Source organism: Zonotrichia leucophrys, chromosome 4A, assembly GCF_028769735.1.
Source record: "Zonotrichia leucophrys gambelii isolate GWCS_2022_RI chromosome 4A, RI_Zleu_2.0, whole genome shotgun sequence".
Taxonomy (NCBI): Eukaryota; Metazoa; Chordata; class Aves; order Passeriformes; family Passerellidae; genus Zonotrichia; species Zonotrichia leucophrys.
This window is the reverse complement of record NC_088174.1, coordinates 15,512,204-15,534,962: the sequence shown is the minus strand read 5'-3', so window position 1 is coordinate 15,534,962 and position 22,759 is coordinate 15,512,204. Positions and strand designations below refer to the sequence as shown.

Genomic DNA, 22,759 nt, shown 5'->3' with positions numbered 1-22,759 from the left:
AGGGCAGGGTTAGCTGGGATATTGGGAAGGAATTCCTGGCTCTGAGAGTGGGCAGGCCCTGGCACAGGGTGCCCAGAGAAGCTGTGGCTGCCCCTGGATCCCTGGATGTGTCCAAGGCCAGGTTGGACAGGGCTTGGAGCAACCTGAGATAGTGAAAGGTGTCCCTGCCCATGGCAGGGGATGGAATTGGATGGGCTTTAAGGTCCCTTCAACCCATCAGCATTCTCTGATGGACAATTAGACTTTTCCAGTTTATATTCCTTGCATACAGATCAGGGGTGAAGCCACACAAAATCAGGATAAAGCCACACAAAATCAGGATAAAGCCTTACTTTTAAAGTGCTCTTGAGGACTCGGATGTGGTGCAGCTTTTCGTTGATCACTGGGTCGTTGCATCGCTTCACGAAGGACTTGCGGAACTCCTGCTTGGTGGAGGGACGCTGCTCTCCGAAAGCTGACAGGCTGGCTTCTTCCAGAGTTCTGTAGAGCTCTTGCAGACCATCTGTGATATCTTCAATTTCTTTTACGTTTTCTGAAAGGAAACAAAGAACCCTAACAACAAACCTGATCATTCAGATGGAGTCTCTAAAATCAGCAATACTGCTATTCAGTACTATCTTAACCTCTTACTCAGTTCTGCAGTGTTAGTTTTGGTGAGACAAGAACATCATCCCAAAGCTCAATTTTTAGCACTACATCTTGGCATTTCAAGTACAAATTCCTGTGTTTGCCAACATCCAGCAGTTCAACCACAAAATCCTTGCTGAGAACAGTGGCAATACTGCTCTGGATTTTGAAGTGGAGCAGAACATCTCCCAGAGCTTACCTTCTGCACAGAAACTATTGTGCCTTCTAAGAGGAACCTTCTCATCCAGGCTGTCGTCGGCGTCCTCAATGGATTTCACGCGTCCCTTCCCGCGCACGTCTCTGTTCCGGGGCAGGCTTTGGCTGCGCGGTTTCTGGGGCCGCCCGTGGGAGCCGTGTCCCCTGGGACACTCCACCAGAGGAAAAGGCCCATCCTGCTCAAAGTTGTGGCGCCTCTGCACGGGCAGCGTGGCTTGTCTCCGTCTGTCCGGTGACATTCCGGGCCGGCCGCTCGCGTACTCCGCCTCCGGAGGGACGGTCTGGAGGAAATGGAGCCCTGAGCTGGTGAGGGGGGTCTCGATCAGGTCCTGCCACGAGCGCCGTTCTCGGTAGGGAGGCCGGCACCCCGAGGAGTGCGTGCTGCCCGCCGCCTCCGGCCGCGACTCCTCGGCCGAGGAATGGGAGTACGTGGATTCGCTGGAAAAGTGTCGGCCTTGCTTGGCTTCGGGGAATGGGCTTGAGGAGTTCACCTGGAAAGATCCAAAAACACCTGCCCATGAGATGGTGTTTTGAACAGAAATGGCTGCAGCGTAAAACACTCTGTGATATCTAGTAATCAGATGGACTCATGGGTTGGATTGGTCATAACATGAACCACTGTAAACAGAAGAGAATTAGCAGTGACAACTTTTATACAAGTGCTCTTTGAACCACTCCCTATTCTTGTTTTGCACATTCTCTGCCCACAAGCAACTCCTGATGGAAAGGAAAGTGTAACACTGGAGCAGGTTTCCTGAAGACCCATCCAGCTTACACTGAGTGCAGCTGAGGACAGTGGAAGTCTCCAAAAGAAACTAATCAGATTTCCTTTATTTTTTTTTTTAGGGGCCAAACAGAAAAAAAAACCAAAAACCAAACCCAAACAACAAAAACTTCAGCACCCAGGAAGATTTTTGGCTGGGGGACTGCTGAACTTGTGAAACTATTTGAATGAATTCTCTGGGTCTGTGTATAAATTTCATTCAAAACAAAGAGAAAGGCAAAAATGTGGAAAAACAGAAAGGGAGGGGCTTAACCTGTATCCCAGTTGATAAAACAGCATCACATGGGTGAAAATCAGTCTGAGCTTCACCCATGTGATGCTGTTGTCTCTGTCACTCTTTCTTTGGTTCTGGCTGTGTGAGGATCATGTCATTCACGCTGAAGAAAAATCTGAAAGAAAAATAGAGAACAGTCCTATCTGTGCTTGGAATCATAGAATAATTATCATAATTGCCTGTGTTTTGTCTAATAGAAATGTTCTATTTGCAATACTGTCATTACCACGGTACTGTACACAATCTTGTTTAAAAAAAAACCTTTTCGTTGAAAAATTTGTTCTTTAAAAAAGATCTAAAACATGATTACTGGGTGAATGTGAGCTGATCTTGATCTCTAGCATCCAGTATCCAATAATTGAAATAACCAATAATATCCAATAATTGAAAACCAGTCTCAATTAATACAAACTATCCCATCCATCACATTCTTTTCTCATTCTGCAGTGAAAGTAAAATTTGGATATTCTGTTTCTGTTATGATGCGTAGTTTCACCAATCCTATAAAAAAAAGGTCATATTTCCAGTCTGGTGACAGATGTGTGTCAGGAAACATTTACCTCTCCTTCCTTCCTAACTGATTTGCTATGGAAAAATCCAGGTCTTGGCTCATGAGGAGCAGCAATAATTTCATTTTAACAACACATCCGGCTTTGTTCCGCCGCCTTTACGGTGTTTAAATATCCCGGGACAAGGGAGGAGCAAGGGCAGGCCCAGGGCTGTTTTTGGCGGCCCTGGCACACGCAGGGGTGGCACTCACTGAGGGGGTGCGGTGGTAGCTGTCACACAGCACGGAGGAGCCCTCCTGCTTCAGCGTCAGCGAGCCCTCCATGTCGTCCTGGTCGCTCTCGCTCCAGTAATCTGCTGACAAAGCATTCCAGCTCTCACTCGGGTGCTTTTCCACCACAAAACAGATCCCACATTCTAGCAACATCTTTCCATGACAAGGTAAAGTTCCCCAGTCACCTGCAGGGCTCGGCAGCCGCTCAGGAAGGGGCTGGTGGGAAGCCTGGCCTCAAACAGAGAGTGCAGGAAGCTCTGAATGCTTTAGAGAAGGGTCACAGAAGGCAGCTGGGACACCTGACTCCCACAACCAACTTCTGCTCCCAGACTTTCACACAGAAACCTCGTTCCAGATGCTGAAGTTAGAGCCAAGCCTGAACACTTAATTTAATTGGGCATAACAGGTTCCACTGTGGGTGATGGGGAGAGGACAAGGCTGGCACCCGAGCTCAGGAGGTGCAAACGAATATTGCTGAAGCACACATTGCCCCAGGTCTGCCGTGTCTCCTCTGGTTTTAGAGAGATGAACATCCCTGAGGGCTGGGATCTGGGAGATCACACCTCACCCTGAACCCCACATTCTCTTTACCGCTAATTTTAAATATTTCTTAAAATTACTGCTCAGGATTTGATTTTCTTTGGTGGTGGCACCAATAAATGTAGTTCAAGGAAATGTATTCTTATCAAAATTGATATTTAGAATGATATGGCCATATGTTGATAAAGTCAGTTACGACCTCTCCAGCTTTAGTGAAATACTGAACAGATTTGTCCTGTCCGCTCTCTTCTCCTAATTATAACCACTGAAGCATTACCTTCATCTGGGTGAATATCCTTGTCATCAGGTGTGTAACCAATTGCTGCGAGACCCAGACGATTCATCCATCTAACAGAACAATAAAAATGAGGAAGAGAGGTATTTAAAAGGCACTTCTCATGTAAATCTGAAGGCATCCACATCCTTAACATCTGGAAAAGTCAGACACAACACCTAAACAAAAAGGCTGTTAAACCCACGATTCAGATGTGCTGGGTCATTGATAAGTGGGAATAAAGGATTTATCACATTTATTCTGATTGCTATTTATTTCAAGAACTTGCTCAAATTGCCAAAATACTGGAAAATAAAATAGACTTATGATAATTATTGTCTGGAAACCTGTGTTGGGAAATTAAAGTTGTATTAAACTTGTATTCTCAGAAAGCTAAAACAGCATATGGCATTTTGGTTATTTGCTAGTCTGGATTCACAATGCTGGTGATATAAACACTTGGTGTTGTTGAGCTGTGATATCAACATTGTTTTCCCTTAATTTGTTTAATACAGACTTTTGGGTTTCTAAAGTCTTGGTAAACTGCAAGTGCTTCAATATTTGCATTTCACATTGGATGTGTGAAATTGGTTTCTTTCTTTGTCCCCAAATTATTTAGTTTGATAGAAAAGAAGATTCTTTACTTCCTTAGGGAAATATTATAGCTAATGTTGGGGAAAATACCTTTTGAGTTTTCTTTCTGTAAGATTACTGGATTTTTACACAACATATAATTAAAAAACTAGGGGGAAAAGGGAAATTAACACACAGAGGGAAAAGTCACTTCTTAATGTTCAGCAAATGGAAAATCAAGAATTATCTTATTTTCATCAACAAGGAGATATAACCAAAGAAAAAAAGCCCTAATTGTGACATCTATAATGCCTGGGATGTTTTGAACCATTCCCTTCCTTGGTGACTAAATTCTTAATTATCTAATTAATTTCCCAGAAAATTGATGTGAGAGTTTATCTAGAAGCAGCTCTTTTTCCTTTTCGAACATTTGCAACATCAAATTTGTTAATAATTATCTTCTTGGTTAATGAATATTATAATGACAAAACCATCTTTCACAGGCCTCAAGTCAGACATTAGTGAACAGTACATGCAATACCAAAAGGACGAGTTGTTTTGCAGATCAAAACAAGAAAACTCGTCAGTGTCGTTCTTTCCCACTTGTACTAGAGGAGAAAAAAAAGCTTTTAAGGACGTGAGTGTGACTGTCATTGTCCAGGAGAGGGGTGTGTGGGACATGGGAGGCACAGCAAGGAGGCAGAAAATGAAAGAAGAGTGAACTGTGCACTAAAAATAGCTCAGAGTTGAGCACGTATTGATCCCCTGCTCCCAGCAATGATCCCCATCTCTGATATTGGCACAGCCCCGACTCACAGAGCCTCTGCCTGGATCTCATGGCTTTCCCAAGCAGCCAAAGGGGACCACAACATTCACTTCTTACAGGGAATTGCGAGAGGGTTTAATTTACTTGCAAACCTATGAAAATAAAGAACTGTACAATCATATTGCTTTGCCTCTCAGTATTAAGGCAGAAGTCAGCAAATTGGAGATGAAAATGGAAATGATGATTAGTTTTCCCAAATACCAACTGCAGGCTTAGCACTGCTTACAGCCCTTGTTTGCATCAGCACATCAATAACTCATCTTTATCATGAGGGAAGTACATTTAAAATGGATTAACAGATTTCCAGAAGAGCTTTAGCACAGTGCTCTCCAGCATCATTTCCCTCAGCTCACGGTGCCTGCATTGCCTGGGGTTTGCTTCCCTTGCAGGGCAGATCCTTCACTGCAGGACTGGCAGTGACATCACTCCTTTATCAGCATTTCTATTCACCAGTTTTTCATCAGTTGTTCCTGAATTTCTGAACTCATTAGCACTGGAGCAAAATAGTTTCAGTCATACTTTGCCATATGCCTTTGGCAATTAAGCAGGATGGCTCAGTGCCTTCAACTGAGGTTCTGCTTAAGCACCAATGATAAATTAGGACTAATTACCATTTTCCAAGTTAAAACAGACACAGCCATTTGTGTGGTCAGTGCCTGGAAATTTATATTGTCTTAAATTTCTTGCAAAATTTCTTTCTTGCTCATTGTTAATTTGAGAGTGTCAGATGTTGGAAGCAAACACAGACACCAGTTGAAGTGTCAGGATTAACCTCCCAGAGCCAGGGATGCTCTGAGGATACCCAGAGCATCAGCTTTATGCACATGGCCTCAATGGCCAAATCTGGAATTAGCTGAAGTTAATCTTCCTTCGCTAAGGCTGCTCAGGCTTTTCTCTTCCAAAGGCCAAGATCATCCCCACCAGAGTTACAAGGACTTTCTTACCTCATTTACCACAATTCAGAGTCAGCTGCTGGCCAAGCCCACATAAAGGGTTATCTGATGACATTCAGTGGCTTATCATGGTAAAATCTCTTCTGATAAAAGAACTAGAATCTCCATTTTAGGTTTTGTGTTTTTAAGAAAAGCATGAGTGAATGTTTTTGAGGTTAATCAGGAGATATACAAGTGGTGAGATTACAGCTCATTTTCTTACAGTTAATTTTTTTTTCCCCAAGGAAATGCAAGCTCAGTTCGAAAGGAACCCTGCATAAACTTGATGAATTTCCTTGATGAGCAAACCACTTTCATTTCTCAGAAAACTGCAGGTTTTTCAAGGTTATAAAAAGCTCTTTGTGGAGAGCCTGGAAAGGCAGGCAGTTGGTTCTGAACTGTCCCAGGTGCCCTGTGGGCAGAGGTTGGGTTCCAGCTGGCCCTGGGTGCTCCTGGCAGAGCTGAGGGATGGAGGATGCACAGCCCGGGGAGGGGCTGGCTGCTGCAGCTGCCAGCACAGCCCCAGCGTTGCTGTTGGGGCTCTGGAGCTGTGCCCCACCTGCTCTGATGTTGTAGTGTGTTGTAATGTCCTGTTTTAAACTCCCGGGTCCCTTACCCAGGTGTGCCAAAACCCTCCCTTCCCCGCTCGCCCCCTTGCTGAGTGAGTCCTGTCAATCAGGCCTAACATCCCAGCAAAGGCGTTGTGTGGTTGGTCAGATTCAAAGGATGCCCCTCAGGCCCAGAGGTCATTGGTCTGTCTAGGTGTCCCTCGCCCCTTGAGACCCCGCCCCCCCCACCTGGTTGGTGGCTCACCTGTCCCCTCCCCTCCCCTCCCCCTGAGCTTAAAAGGTGAAGCACGCCATGTGCTCTGGATTTGTTGGAGCTCTTCCCAAGATTCAGACCTCTGTAACCATGGAATAAGCCACTGCATATAACCCTCTGGCAGAATCCCTCCTTTTTTCTCTTCACCTTTACCTGAAGCCTTCCTCCTGAGGTAAACAGAGTCCCTAACAAGCCTGGACTTGTTTAGTGCCCAGCTGAAGCCACCAGCAAGCTAAAGGTGTCTCTGGGGTGATACAGCACAGCTGCCGCCTTTGGCTCAGCAGCGAGGGTCAGACTGGCCCAGGCACAATCTAACTGGTAATATTGGGATTCATATTCCAATACTCTGGGACTCCCCTGTGGCCACAAGGAGGCCTGGGCTGCCCTTTGGGATCTCAGGTGCACATCCCATACCCCAACCCCAGGCTGGGCTCCCTCCCCAAATCCTGCCTTTTTGCCTGGATAACTGCAACAACTCTTTCCTGTTGATGATTAAACAACTTAACCAGCATGTTTCACTGAGTCTAGGCCACCCAACAGAGCACAGGGTCTGCATTCTGGGTGGGAATTGTGATGACAGAACAGCACTGCACGTCCCAGGGATCCTCTGCCACAACAGCTTACCTCCAGGATTGTACAAATCCCCATAAGCCACAATCACTTACCAAGGCACATTGTAACTACCAAGAAATGGCTTGTTTTTATTGCCTGTGAACCAAAGGCAGGGAAAGATGAGCCTCAAGTAAAGTCATCAAAATGCACAAGTAAATTTTGTACTTTGTCTCAATTAAATTCTAAATAAATCAGGCTTGGTTGTAATTAATTCTGTTGGTTACAAACAAGCACTGCTGTCATTGCTTTGGGATAAAATAGAGCTGCCTGGTAGTATTTAAGTTAAATTTACTGAGATAATTCTGGTTATTACCCAGGGCCTCTTCTGAGAGTCTGATTGTGCCCCAGGCCTGGGCTGAGCTGAGTGAAGGCTCGAGGGCAGTGAGGAGCTGTCACAGCCTGAGACTGGAGTGAATCATCCCAAAACACCCCAAATTGTCAGGAACCAGGAGCACATTCAGCCACTGACACTGGGAAGTGCTGAAGGGGGCCAAGCAGCTGGAAACAATTGCACATTGCTTTGCTCCCCTAACACTGCACTGAAAACCAGAATATGCCACTCCTCAATGTACAAATTAATGAATTTCTGGCTTTCATAGTTTACTCTGCTGAGCCAGCCCTAGGTCAGTGGGAGGTTCTGGGAGTGAAGACAAAGTTTCCACAGTGGCACCACACTCACCCCCTTGGCTGCTCCTTTATACAAGTCCAGAGTGAAAAAGCACAAATAAAAAATATAACAGCTTGGACAATCTCAGTAGTCATAAATTGGAGAAAAATATTTTTTTTGTGTTGGAGAATGAAAACCAAGGGAAGAGGATAACCTTTTTTCTCTTCCTATAAAAAAGGGGTGAAAAGTTAGAATTTTTAGGTTATAGTTAGAACTGTTCCATAAAACCATGGAGAAGAGGGGAGAAAGAAGTGAGATTCTGTGGCTCTGAAAAGTTTGATTTGCTAACATCTCCACGTATTGCACATACCAGGTGGCTGGTTTTAGAAAAAGCTATTTAATTCAAATGAATATGTAAAAAATTATATGTCCTGAAAAGGTGTAAATTCAAGAAAAAGTCCAACTACTTTTCCCATTTCTCTCTGCTAAACCTTCCTTTAAAAATGAAGTCTATGAAATCCTAACACATTAACAGAAAGAATAAATAAAATATATTTCCTATCTTCCTTGCATCTTTTCATTATTAATTCTTGCCCTTGTACACCACCTCAGCTTTGTGTTAGAAATGTTTCAGTGCAGAAATATTTTTTTCATCTTTGAGATTGCATCTACATTTGAGATTATTTGGCTAAAAGGAAAAACTAGCACTAAGTGGAAGTTAAATTTCACTTAAATCAAGTTATCTTTAAGTCTATTTGAGATTCCCTTGAACCATTTATTTCATGCATAGAATTTATTCAGTGCAGTTTACATTTAATTTCTGATCAAAAGCTTTGTATTATGTGTTTTACATCACTGGGATAATCAGATTCCAGAATTCACAGTAAAATTCTTTGCAATTCACAATTAGATTTAAAAATTGATTTTGTACTTGTTATGTGGGCTTCTCTGCCCAGTCTTTCTTACTGAACACCTGAAAAATCAATGCGTTTCCCATTTGCCCTCCTAAGGTACATTATTTTCCCTATTTTCAATGCTTATGCAGGTAATACATTGATTTAAGAGAATAAAGGCTGCTGTAACAGGGGTGGCTGAGATGATGCCTTGATTTTCCTCCACACAGAAGGAGCCCCAAAGCATCTCCTGGTGAGATGTGACCCTGAGCAGCTCCTGCTCCGTGAGCTGTGCACCAGCCCCAGCAGCTCTGCCTCTGCTGCTGGATTTGTCACACTTGCTGGGATTTGTTAGGCAAAATCATTCATGGCATAAACTCTGAGTACTCTCTGATTTGATAATTTGACATGACTGTTGATCTTGTTTCATGCGTTGTCTTCTTAGATTTGTCAGGCTGGAAAAATAGGAAAAAAGCCTGAGACAGCTTAAGAATTGACAAGTGAACCAATCTGTGCCCTCTTTGCATGTGCATCTGCTTCATGCACTTAATGGGATTTTTTTTTCTATTTTTAAATTTTTTAACTTGACTTTGTCAAACAAATGCACAATTATGTCTCTGTACTCAGAAGTCTGGTTTGGTGTGGGTGGTTTGTTTTTGTTTTTTTGTTTTCCCCAGTGGGTAATAGACAAAAGAAATTCACTGCTTTGTAGCAAATAAATTATCTTTCTGGTGCCAGCATTTACTGTACAAATACAGTTGTGTATCACAGAGAATAAAAGCACACAATAACTGATAGGCTATTTGATCCAGAACCAATAATAAACCCTAAAGAAATCACCAAAACAGTCACAAAACCTCACTCAACTGGAACTTCTCTTTACTCACTCAAACTTTTGCCCCAGCTTTCACCAAATGATTGGCCCAAAGGAAAGCTCTGGAGAAAGAAAGCTTTGTTTACAAGCAAGAGAACCGAGCTTAGCATGACATAAACTATGGGTGGGGCTTAGGGTGAATTTTTTAAAGAAATGGGATGATTTACTTGTGAAATTTTGTAATCTGCTTCTACATAGTTTTTAAAAACTCAGCTCAAATAGGCCAAATAACGCTGTTAAATGTCTGTTAAATATAATTCATTATGATGAAATTTCTTATTTCTATGACTTATTTCAGATTTGGCAGAGTATATCTGTATATCCAGCATAAGGTCACAACAGTTCAGAGGTGCAGGGCTGGAATCACCAAATCTGCTCTATGAAATGCAGCTGAACTGCTTGGCTCCCAGAAGAACCCTACCAGCTCCCACTGGCACTATTTGCAGCAGAATTTGATGAAGTGAATTTTGGAATTGAAGCTGGTGCAGAAAGCCAGGGCAGCCCCTGCCTCCTGCAGGAGGGATGAATCCCCCAGCCCTGATTTGGGAGTGCTGGAAAATCACAATTGTGCACTGCAAACTCCATCAGCCACTGGGGCTGGGGCTGAGGGCGGAAATAGAATTCCACAAGTCTGGGGTAAATAATTCAGAAATTTTAAAAAGGAGGAGCCAGGTGACTTGCCCAGAAAAGGAGGTTTGGCATGTTCCAGTCGAGTGCTGAGAATTCCTGGTGCAGTATTTTGCCTAGGAAATGAGATTTGGAATGTTCCAGCTCAGCGCTAGGAATTCCTGGTGCAGTATTTTGCCCCTGTGCTCTCCCATGAACATCATGGTTTCACCCAGTCCCTGGGGCCTGCAGCTAATTCTGATCAGAAAACTGTTTTACTTGTGCTGCACTTAGGAGCTCTTATGTGAGAACAATGAATTAAAGGGCTGGCGTGGCCTCGGGCACGGATTTGAAACAAGTTTATGGGAACATAAAAGGAAGAAAGGAAAACCTGCTCTTTATGATTATTTACAGCACCATTGGGAAGCTCCATTCCAGGGATTTCTGTTTGAAAAGCACCTTTCATGTTCTGCAGAATTATCTCCTGGCTTCTCAGCAGGTGAGGGGCTGAGAGTAAGAGCTCTGTAACAATTTACTCAGCTCTATTTGATAAAGAGCTGGTGAATCAGGCCAGACAGATCTGACAATCTGCTCACTTCTCCCGTTTAAGGGAAAAAGTGTCTAATAGCTGAAACTTTTAGTTGCCAAGAGCTTTGCTTGGGTGCCAGTTTATATAAAGTGAAGACTAAGTGCATTGAAATTGGAAAAATGTGTTAATTCTGGCTCACCACCTGATTTGGCCAAGACCTGTCAGAGACCAACATGCCTGAAATTTAAGGGAGAAAACTGAATTAACTTTAGTAATAAACAGGAGGATTTAGGGAAAGTCTTGAGTAGCTCACTTGGTTATACTCCATATGTAAAAGTAGATAGGAGTCACCATAAAATTAGCTTAATTCAGAATATTTCAATTCTCAAACAATTCTTTTTTAAGAGGAATATTGTGCTATAATCTTTCAGGTCTTGGAAAATATAGGAGTGATCCCTATAAAAATTAATCATCATTCTGTTTCAGTCGCAACTATTTGTTATATTTCTTGAATGAATGCCAAAGATTTATGGGAGTTATTAAAAGTTAACTCAGTTATTCAAATCAAAAGTGATCAAATTATTCAGCCTAAAATAGAAACTTTTAAAAATTTAAGATTTGGAGTCCATGATGAGATTACAAATGCACTGCCTGCATTTCAATGGCATGTAAGTTTTAAATAAAGTCGATATTGTAAACCAGCCCAATATTAAATTCAATGCTAATTAAAGCCATAAACAGGTTATGTGTGGTGTGGTAGGAGATGAAGCACTTCTGGGAAATAAGGCCTTTAACAAGCTTGGAGTAGCAAGCTAGAGATGAGCTCATCAAGTTCATTATTAATTCATTTCTGAGAACACGGCTCTGCCCGTGTAAGAGCTGACAAACAGCACGAGCGTGAATCCTGCAAACCTGAGTAACACAGCAGGCAAAACTCAGCCCCAGCTCAGTGCCCGGCTCTGCCACAGAATAATCCAGCCCCACCCACTGGGGTCCAGCTCTTCCTTCAGCAATGTGGGGTTAAAGGCACAGGAAAATATTCCAGAGTGGAAAAAAAATAATAAATAGTGAATCTGGGGTGAGAAACTCTAAAAAGAGCTGTTAAAATAAAAGTGGTTGAAGAAAGGATAAAATTCCTCTCATAGTGAATGAGGAATGTTTGTCACCATGCCAGACTCCCTCACTTTTCAGCATGAGGAATCTCCCCTTCCACCAGCAGGGAAAATCCAGCTAAATTCTGTGCTGCAAACTGGAGTGAGAGATACCACGTAAAATATTTGCTCTATTTCCTCACATTATGGGGCTAGCAGTTTGCTGGGAAGAGAGAGATTTGTGGAATCAGTACTTTAAACACATTTTTCATCTATGAATCTTGTTCCTCATTTCAAATTTCATCCAGATCTCTGGGAGAAGGAATTCCAGGAAAACTGTAAGAGCTGCAGGGGTGCCCAGGGATGTCAGAGGTAGCAGAGTTATCCATCATTGGGTGAGGAGTGAATCCCAATTGCTCTGCAGGGACAGAATTGCTGAAGGGAAAATACTGCACAAAACACTTCAAGTGGAAGCTCACCCTTTGCCTTCTTCCCAAAAAATCAGGGAAAAGGTTCTTGTAAATTCCAAAGGATGGTGTGGTATGGAAGGACATGCTGGCACCTTCCCAGCTGCTCCTGTGCTCCAAGGCCCCATTGCAGCCTCCTGGGCTCCCCATGGAAAAATCAATGGATGTTGTAAAAGCAGCTCATTGAATGTGTGTCAAGACTTCCTGCTTTTCCTTGAGAACATTTTATGTATAATTTATAGATATGATCAATGGCACTTCAACAAACGAGAGCTACCCCAGCAGCTGAAATCAAGGGAGACCAGGCAGAGTTAAACCAGCAAAACATCCTCACTTCAACAAACCTGAACCACCCCACAGAACTGAGCAATGGAACATTAACAACCTTCAAAAAATATTTTCCAGCAAACTTAAACCCTGAATGCATCCCACTGCTGATAAGTGAGGCTCATCCCCCTCCTCAGAGCAGGATGAACAGTTCTCCACAGTTTCACCCCAGCCAGGCTCACAGCCCAACATACCTGAAGAGCCACGTAAGCCACAGAATATAAATGTTAATTCAACAATGGTTTTTTAGGCCTTTATATCCCAAAGGAAAAACCCCATCCATATTTGTCTTCCCAAGCTGGCAAACATTAAGAACAACTGTAAGTGAGAACATCTCAAAGTTTCAGTTATCTGTGCCAGGAAAGATTTCAGACTTCCCAGGATGGTGACCTTGTCCCAGGTGTCCTTGTGCTTTCCACCTCAGCTGGGAATAAACAAATTTCTGAGGTAACAGGAGGAGGGAGGACATCTGACCCTGCCTTTGGGATCTGAGGCCCTGTCCCACCTTCACCCCTGAACCACAAAGGAGAAGCACGGAGCAATTTGGGCTAGAAGAGCTCCCAGGAGGTGCCTGTTCCCACAGCCACCCCCAGCAGGGCCAGCTTTAATGCTGGATCAGGCTGTCCAGTGCCTGGTCCAGTCAGAAGTTTGGAATGTCCCCCCAGCACATCCAAGGACATCTAAAACTCACTGCAACACCAAAAATGGAATTTTGCTTGCCTCTGCTCTGTGTTGGGACAGTGATGTGGTGAATAAAATTAATAACTGCTGATTTTATGTGTTGTTGGGGGTTGTTCTTGGCATTATAAGGGGAATATACATATGTATTTATACATATATATATGTATATACACACACACCCCACCACCTGGGTGTTCTCTGTACGAGCTTTGGTGTGGGTGCACTGTTTAATAAACCACAAACACTGATCTCACTGAGACTTCCAGCTACTTCCAGCCTTTACCTACAAAACAAGGGTGATGAACCTTAAGCCCATCAACAAAAGAAAATTTCTAATGAACACAGATGACACCATCACAAATAACTTTCCTTTGCAGAACTAAGACATGTCGTGGCAGGAAATGCCAGCAAAGTGAGCCACAGAATGTAATGTATTTACTGAAATTAATGGAAAACTAATTCCTGAGAACACCATGAGCCAGCATCCCATCAGGCTCCAGGATATTCCTGTCTCAGATGAAATATTGAAGCAGCAGGATAAAGAACATCCCACAACAAAGGGGACACACAACTCACCTGTTCATCTCTTCAAGGCAGTCGGTTGCGAAGTAGAAACTCTTTATTTTGGGGTGACATGCTTTGAAGGCACTATAAAAAGAGCAGAAAGAATAAAAACCACTTTTTCTTTCAAACGTCTTGTCTACAAATACACCAGACTGTCCTGCTCTATGATTCTTCAGGTTTCACAGGCATTTGTCATCTTCAGTCTGAATTTTGGTGCCTAAATTTATCAATGGATTCCCCCGATCTGATTACACCTATGTTTGTGAGCCTCATACTTTGCAAAAATTTCAAAAGCACTTGAATGACTTAAAAATATAAATCCTTTTGATAACCACTGATGTTCTATGTCTAAAAACTCCTTGGGTTAATTTGAAAGTCTTATTGAGTATATTCAAGTACATCTTAGTTGTATTCCTAAGATCAACTAAAGGAATAAATGTTTGATCCCCCCCACCTCTTCTCATGTATTTGATGGCAGTTTTATGTTCTACAAAAAGAAATGCAGAGGGCTGCCAAGCTGAGCTAGAAATCACTGGAATAATAGATAATAATCAGATGGCATAGGTGATTATAGTTCACAGAAATGCTTTTTATTAATGCTTTTATGTGGTCCAATCCCTGAGATCTCCCTCAGCTGAGCAGTTGAAAACTGCAAAGAACAACAATTACAGTTTTTATAATTTTTTGTGAGGGTATAATGAAAAGGAGTTTTGCTATCAAGGAAACCAGAAGGTCCCAGCATTAAAGACTATTAATTTGATTAGCTGGCAAATGCTAAAAAAATGCCACACTATCATTCATAACATTTATGTTAAAATACTGACATTTATATGGTAATTACCAGATGTAAGAATTAGATTAGGAATCATTACACGTGGAATTATGAAGAACCTGTGATGCAATGTTTCCACTATTAATAGCTTAAATGCAAATGAGTGTTTTATTAATTACTATGACTTATTGCAGTTTTCAAAGACAAGATGAAAGCTGAAGAAGCTTCACCTGGGCACAGTGATTTTTTAAATATATATAATTAATACAAATGCATCCAGCAATAGCTTTCCTAACAAAAGCCCTACAGCAGAAATCTGTATTTCTGTGCAGTTTCTTTTTTCATGAGATTAGGGATATCAAGAGCGAGGTTATCTTTGCACGGAGGGTTATTATTAAATATTAAATTCCACAAAAGGAGGCTGTGGAGGTATTTAAGTGTTGTTTTGGCATCTGGACAGTGGTAATTTCCACTGCAGAGCCTCACTGCCCTGGCTGCTGGTACTTTGTAAATAAAAGCAGTGAGTGGCTGTGAAATCCCACACAGGGATCCCTGGTGCCCACTAGATGGCACAGGCTTGTTAATTATCTCTCTTTTGATCATTACATAAATGCAGTTTTAAGTAGGCTCTGATCAAATTTATGTTTTCTTTTAACTGATTGGTATGATATGGTTTTAGTGTCAAGAATTCTTATCATTCTTAGTCTTCTTTTTAATCCCTCTATGTCAACTGAGCACCAGCAACTCCCACTGGTTCTCTGCAAACAGCTGTGGGTGACAAAGGTGGGACAGTTTTGTGTGTCTGAATTAGAGCAGTACATGGCACATCTTTAATTACCCAGAGATGAGCAAATACTGTGCCTTCAACAGAAATCCCTTACACTACTACATTTTTGATGCTCAAAACAGAAAATCACGACTAAACAAACACTCCTGCATTGTTCTGCTGTTGGTCTGAGCTCGCTGCAGCATCTGCACCTTGTCCTGCTCCCCTTGCCCAAGCATCTCCAGTGGGATTGGCTCCGATTGGAGAGGATTAGGGGCTGGATCTAAAGATCCTAATCCTCTTGGCTAATCCTGAGACAATATCACATGATGGAGTTTCTGCTTGTAAATAGGATTATTTTCCTAGACAGGAAATTTAAACACATACAGGCATTTAAATGCCAGTATTGGGGTTTCAGTGTTAATGGGTGGAAGTTATAGTGTGATAAACAGAGGGTAATTTGGCTCCCCTGTGCTCCTGTAATGTGATAAAACCTATGATTAGTGGATCATTTTTGAGTAGAAGGTGTCCCTGCCCATGGTAGGGGTGGAATGGGATGATCTTTAAGGTCCCTTCCAACCCAAACAAGGCTATGATCCTGGGATTATTGGAATATTTTACATTCTCACAGAACCCTGCCTCAGTTAAGGTTTCACGGAGAGGTGAAATCAGGAGTGTGCAACAGGTCAGGCACTGTCTGCAGGCTCTGCCTCAGCTGTTACAGAACTTGTGAAGGTGCCATGAAGAGCAGGAGTTTTGTCAGGGGAAATCAGGGAAATGCTGCAGGTCTGGCTGCTTTGCAGAGTTCCCACATGCCAGGTCCCTGCAAACAGCTCTGATTGGTTACTGTGTGAATGTTCCTTGAGATCTTTCTGTCTGATATTGTGATCCTTTCCTGAGACAGTGAACATTAAAGCTGCAGTCATGCATTGCACTGCTGCACATCTGCAGGCTGCAGACAAGAGATCTTTATTGCTATGAAGTGGAGATCCCAGCTCTGTGCAAACTTTGATTTAAATGTGCTGCAGTTCTCTGTGAGGACTGCAAAACACAACAATAAATCCATCTTCATCTCCCAGCAGTGTCACTAAGATTATTATTAGGGAAGTGATTAGATACATTTCTAGCATTAGGAACTGCAGTCTCCAGGGGGACAATTTGAGATGTATAAATGTGAATAATTTAGAGGAATTATATCTATATATTTACATTTGGCTTGGTTTGGAGGGCCCAGACTGGCTGCAATAATCAAGATGTGGCACAGTGAGTGCCAGTTTAAAGAATAATCCCTCTCCATCCATTGGCTGCACTCCAGTTAACACAGCCCAGAAGTTTCTTCCCACTGGTGGCTCAAGGGGGCTTTGCTGTCTGCAGACTGTCAAATTCTTTTCAGAAATAATAAAATTATGAAACTGCAGCAACATTTAAGCTGTACCTTCCTGTCTGCCTGTACTACAATGACATTTGTAAAGAGCTCTGACTGCACACTTTCAATATGAAGTGCCAACACTGTGACATATCCTTGATAAATTTAAGACCCAAATTTGCATTAACTAGGCTATGAAAATTTTCACTAGGTGGAAACTGCTGAAGGTTCAGGCAAGGCACCAGTTGATAAGGATTAATTACACCAGTGGCTCAATTAATCTTTATACTTGGGGATCGGCATCATCATGGGGCATTATAATTATCAGTATCTGTGAAAATAACACGATATTCCTGTCATGCCACAGCACACAAACTCAAATAACTATAATTTCCCCTACTCTGTGATCACTTTTAATCAGGAGGAGGCAGGTGTTGCCTGACAGCAGTGGGAAGGTTTTCAGTGGCAGAGCAGAGAGGCTCCTTTCACAGGGACAAGGTCACTGCCTGTCCAGCTACAGCCTGGAGAGCTGGAGCAGCCTGAGATAATGCCAGGGCCCCTGAAATAATCAGGGTACCTTCATTAAATGCATTACTGAGGCACATCATCAAACCATACCAAATAATGCATTCAATTATCTGTATTCTTGTGAAAGCTTTCTTGAGGCTATTCCATCACTGTGGGCCATGGACATCAGGAGCAGAGCTCCCCGTCCAACAGAACAGTGGGAAAGAGAAACCCAGTAATTATCCCAGTAAGTCTTCACATCCTTTAGTTTCCAAAGGGTTTGAACATTTCACATCAATAGCTGTGAAAATAGCAGAGATCTGAGGGGAAATCCAATCTGAGGTCCAGAATGTTCTTAGTTCTGCACTGGGGAGAGCTGAGGGAAAACTGACACTGTGGTTTTGGCTTTTCTCTGGGATCAGGCAATGCAATGATGCTCACTCCTGGCCTGCAGGACAGCCCAGAACAGGACAGGTAAGAGTTTTCCAGGTGTGCTCACAGGGGCTGTGGGTTGGCCCCCACTCCCACGTGCTGAATATTCTGAATTTCACTGCACTCACTTCCAGGTAAAACAGTGGCTAAGGTCAGGTGCAGTTCTTGTGATGGGGGAAATATATAAATGGTAGTCCATGAAGGAAGAAATCAAACAGAAATTAAGCTCAGGAAAAAAGGGAATATACTATGAACATCTTCATTATACTTTTACCTCTGGACCTGCCTCCTTTTGAAAGGATTCAAAGCCTGGAGGTTCTCAGCTTTCAGTCGTGTGCAAAGTTTCAGTTAATCGGACTTTTCCCTGTGCACACACCCTACAGAAATCCTTCTCTAAGCTGAGTTCTGAGGGATTGTGTTCTCATGCTTTGAGGAAAGCTCTGGAAGCTATTTCTAGCTGTGCACAATGACCTTCTGTTTGATCTTGGTTAATTCACTGAAATCTGTTAAGTGCTTTAGATTCTAACAAAAGGGTATTATTTTTCCTGTATTTTTGTTCAATATCATTATTAATATCTACTCATGGCTCTGAGGTATTTATAGTGCTCAGCTCATGTTTAATTTCTACAGTGATACCCTCAGCTGAAAGGAGAAATAGAAGTGTAAATTGCACTGTCTTGTACTTCTCTGACACAGTAATAATATCCCCAGACAAGAACAGGCAACTGAAGAGGTTTGATTTTCTGATGAGCAGCCTCTATTGTAATTCATACCTTCAATATTTCTATTGTACTGTGCTCACAGTTGTAGGACTTGTTTCCTCAGACCAAAACTGCATTTAATCATTGGGAAAGCAGAGGAAAAACCCAGGATGCTTAGTTAAAAGTAGGAAAGCACACAGAAGACAAATGCAAATAATTCAGGAGATACCAGCAAAGTGCCACTCTCAAAGCATTGGAATTGTTCTGTTAAACCTGTTAATTGCAATCCCAACACTGTTTGGAGCAGTTTCCAATGAATGTCTGTTATTAAATATTCCTTAATTGTACAAAGCTTGTAATGTTTTTTTAGTGGAGTGGAATGTAGCAGTAGCAATATGCACATAAGCAATAATGCAGAGTTCATTTTGCATATGGAACCTAAATATTTTAGCAGCTGAGAGCAACACAATATTGGGTATGAAAAGCTTCCCCCATAAAAGAGAAAATTAAGATTATATTCACCATTCCCTGCTATGATATTTGTTATGCTATTTCCTATGGGAAAATACTGCCTCACTGAACCTGAAAAAGTTTTATCTCTTTACTAAAGTATTCATTGCTTTTTGATTTACTTATTTAGCTGAAGCTGTAACTGGACTATCTGGCATGCTGGCTAAAGAATTATTCAATTCATTTTAATCCAGTAAATGGAATTTACATTACATTGCATCTTTTATAATAAAGAGAAATACTAAAGCTTAAGTGGATCTATGATGTTATATTTACAGTTTGCAAGGTTTTTTTTCTTTGTAACTTCTTTCTTTGGATTTTGCAAGCGTTCAGTATAGCAAACTTCCAAGAGCAATCCTTTGTGAATATAATTGACACATTACTTACTGTTTTCGTCTGCATTCAATTGCTCTGTCTATCCTGAATTCAGGTAAACTAATGAATCCTTCTGCTTTTTCATCCTATTGAATGAGGAAAAATAAAATGTTGAAAATGAATATAGAATTAAAGAAAAGAGAAATGAGCAGCAGCTGTTTGGGGTTTGTACAAAGAACAACTACCCAGTCAAAGGAGGTACTGAATGTATTTTGCACAAACTGTTTTTCCTATGGAATGGATTCAATTCAATGTAAATAACGTCTGTGAGGTAACTAAACTGGTACTTTCTCAGAGGAGGCACAGCCATCCCAAACCCCCTTTTGCTGAAGATCACAGAAAACCTTTCAGCCCCAAACACAGCCCCTAAGCAGAGGAGAGCTCTGATTCTTCCCCATAAATCAGATTTTACAGCTGTTTGGTGGCTGTCTCTCCTGAAAGTCACAGCTGTCACACCCCGGCCCCTGAGGAGCTTCCTTGCTGAGGTCACCTCTGATTAAATGGGGAGGAAATAACCAGGAAATGCATCCTGTCACTTTCTGCTTCTTTTGAAGCAATTCAGGAGGAAAAGCAGAGAGACACTAAATTAACACCAGGCAGGTTTTGAAAGGTGTCAGCAAGGGCACAGTGAGTTAAGGCTTGGTTTGAGGCACAGCCTGAGAGCCAGGGGGACACAGCCAGTGCCAGCCCCACAAAATCCCTGCATCACCCACAGCCTGAACCCCTCCTGGGCTACAAAACCCACAAAACTGAGGGCAGTTTTCTGCTGAACACCTCCTGTGTGAGGGAATGGGAGAGGTGGAGTAAAAGCTCAGTAACCAAAGCAGGCTGCAGAGTTCAGCCCAAGCACTGGGGCTGCTGCTCACAAAGGGAAGAGCATCACTGAACCATTCTGGGCTTCTCCCCTCTCTTATTTCCCTACATTTATGCAGATTGCACCAGCATAGGCCCATTGGTTTTCAGGAAAATTTCACCAAGAACAGCATTTTGCACATGAGAAACTGCAAACTCCAGACTAATTCAGCAAAAAGCAAGAGGAACATTGATATAAAAATAACTTCTGGATAAAGAGATTTACAAATTCAGATTTTCACATCTGCTTCACAGAATGCTTAATTAACACAAATGGTTGCACTTTACACATCCCCCCTCACAAGTGAAACTGGGGAGAGCTGAGTGTGAACACTGTGTTAGTCCAAATAAATGTGTGGGAAAGGATTAACTACAGATATACTCATTTCTTAGACTGCCATGAACATCTGTTATTTTATTAAGCTTGAACATGGATTTGGAGATTTTTAAAAAGAATTTCAGTTGAAATATTTCCAACCAGAGTGCCCAGACCTGGCAATTAAAGTGGCAGATCACCCGAGCACGCAGTGAAAACAGACTTTACAAGAACTATAAAACTTAAGCTTTCATTTTGACTTCTTCCAAGCATAGCCCCTACTTACATTCTGGTTTGTGTACCAGTACAAGGAGGAATCCTTCAGGATGAACCAGTACTTTTTCCATTTCTGGGTGAAATAGCCCTTGGCATCCTTTTTCTTCCAGAGCCAGCCCTCGCAGTCGCCGTGGCCCAGGTCCTTGCAGGAGATTCGCCTGCGGCTCACGCTGGACAGGGACCCCCCTGGGGCAGAACACAGGCAATGCTCCGGTTCATGCAATGGAAATGTTCATTCTTCAATGAACACATGAGTTCAAACCTTTCCCTCCCAGCCAAACCCTCTCCAGGCTCACAATGAACAATTTCCAAATTCAGCAGTGCCCTGTGGTTTTGGTTCACCCGTGATCACAATGAAAAGTGCCTGGTTTATGCAATGCTTTATTTAATCTCCAGAGGGTTAATTCCTCTGAGGGCTGCATTTTTTTCTGATTAAGATGGGCAGCATAATTTCAAAGTAAAAATGAATTTATTTAGCCTCAGTCAGGAACTCAGAGTGTGACACAATCTGTACACAGATGCAAACACTACTTTTTGCCATATATCTTCCCTTTAGCAGCAGAAGCTTTGTCAAATTATGGGAATTTTAAACCCAATTTTTATAAACAATAAAAAAGAAAGATTGCTCACTTTCATAACAATGCACTTGCTTACATGATTTTTATCCTGAAGTGAGCAACAATATGTTAACTTTACAGCATCCTGTTAAAGGCACAGCACCAGGAACAGGGTTAATTTTCTTTTTCTTGGTATTATTTCAATGAATCCTAATTGAAAGGCTTAGATTGCCTTGTAAATATTAATAAAACCAGGTTTTTAATAAATATGATTCAATTTATTTTCCTGAAAAAAACTCTGGAGGAAATTTCCTTAACATATCAGTTTTTTTCCTTGTGAAAAATCAAGTTTATGATGCTACAAGAATTAATTTGTCCTACAGCTGTGAAATAGGGTAGAAATTTAGAGAATATAAAACACCATCCTTTGCTCTGCAGTGTTCCACAGGCAAATTCTCATCAATTTGTTCATAGATGCTCTTTGCCTTCTTCCTAAAGAAAAGGAAATTCTTCCACCCATCCAAGCTATATTATACCCATAAAACATTTCTTTTAGTATTCTAATTTGGTATTTTCCTTTATTGCTTACTATCAAATTTAGAAACATTTGAATCAAGCTGAACTTTTGTTATTCTCAGAGAAGGAGCCTCATTTTCTGGTTTCAGAATGTTAACTGAAAGAAGTTACCTTTTGACCATTTCCTGCTTTTTACCCTGAGGGAAGCGTAATGGAATGACTGTAAGGAAAAAAATAAATAAATTATGAAGCACCAGTGCAAGTGGCAGCAGTAACATGTAAGAGCTTTCATTCACTCCCCTCTCCAGGGTTATCACAGCACCAGTGATCACAGGATCTCCCTCCTGTCATTTTCCTCTTACAACTTTCCTCAACATCATAAAGGAAACAACACTCTGCTAAATCTGCAAATTAAAACAGCTTTAAAAATATTAATTACAATTGCAATGAAAGCATCAAGGGGTCTTTGCATGAAAGCTGTGCAGAGGTTTGAAAACTAAAGATATAAATTCCCACGAAGGAGCTGATGAACTGACTGGTATTTGAAGTTTGCTGCATCAAGGAAATAATTATAAAAATATGTATTCAAAAAGAAATATTCACCACAAACATTATATACAAAATCCTGTGCTTAATGACTTGTCTAAGTCACACTTCCCACCACAGAAAGAAGTTTTTTGGGTTGGTGGTTGTCAGAATAAGTCCCAGGAGGAAAAAAAATATTTTTTTCATTTTGTGGCAGCATTAGAAAATTGCTACAGATTCTGGGGGGGAAAAAACCCCCTAAAATCAGGTCTTTATTTAAACCTAAAACCAGACATAGTACTCAAAAACTTGCAAGGATTTGCCCCCAATGAACAAATACTTAAAAACCCTAGAAAATAATCAGGTGCAAACAAGACTCCAGCTCCAG

At 41.8% G+C, this 22,759-nt stretch overlaps 1 protein-coding gene across 3 annotated transcripts in view; it reads right to left on the bottom strand.

The window, feature by feature from the left end:
* LOC135447654 (connector enhancer of kinase suppressor of ras 2-like) overlaps nt 1–22,759 on the bottom strand; it is a 169,763-nt gene that overhangs the window by 7,753 nt on the left and 139,251 nt on the right. For 2 of the 3 annotated variants that reach the window (XM_064712703.1, XM_064712701.1), the window contains 8 exons: nt 22,018–22,066; nt 20,784–20,959; nt 19,342–19,415; nt 13,913–13,984; nt 3,500–3,570; nt 2,662–2,765; nt 827–1,334; nt 333–532 (listed from right to left, as the gene is read on the bottom strand). In XM_064712703.1, the coding sequence (XP_064568773.1) occupies nt 333–532; nt 827–1,334; nt 2,662–2,765; nt 3,500–3,570; nt 13,913–13,984; nt 19,342–19,415; nt 20,784–20,959; nt 22,018–22,066 (1,254 nt within the window). The remainder of the gene's footprint in view (nt 1–332; nt 533–826; nt 1,335–2,661; nt 2,766–3,499; nt 3,571–13,912; nt 13,985–19,341; nt 19,416–20,783; nt 20,960–22,017; nt 22,067–22,759) is intronic. The other variant, XM_064712704.1, reaches the window with a different exon arrangement.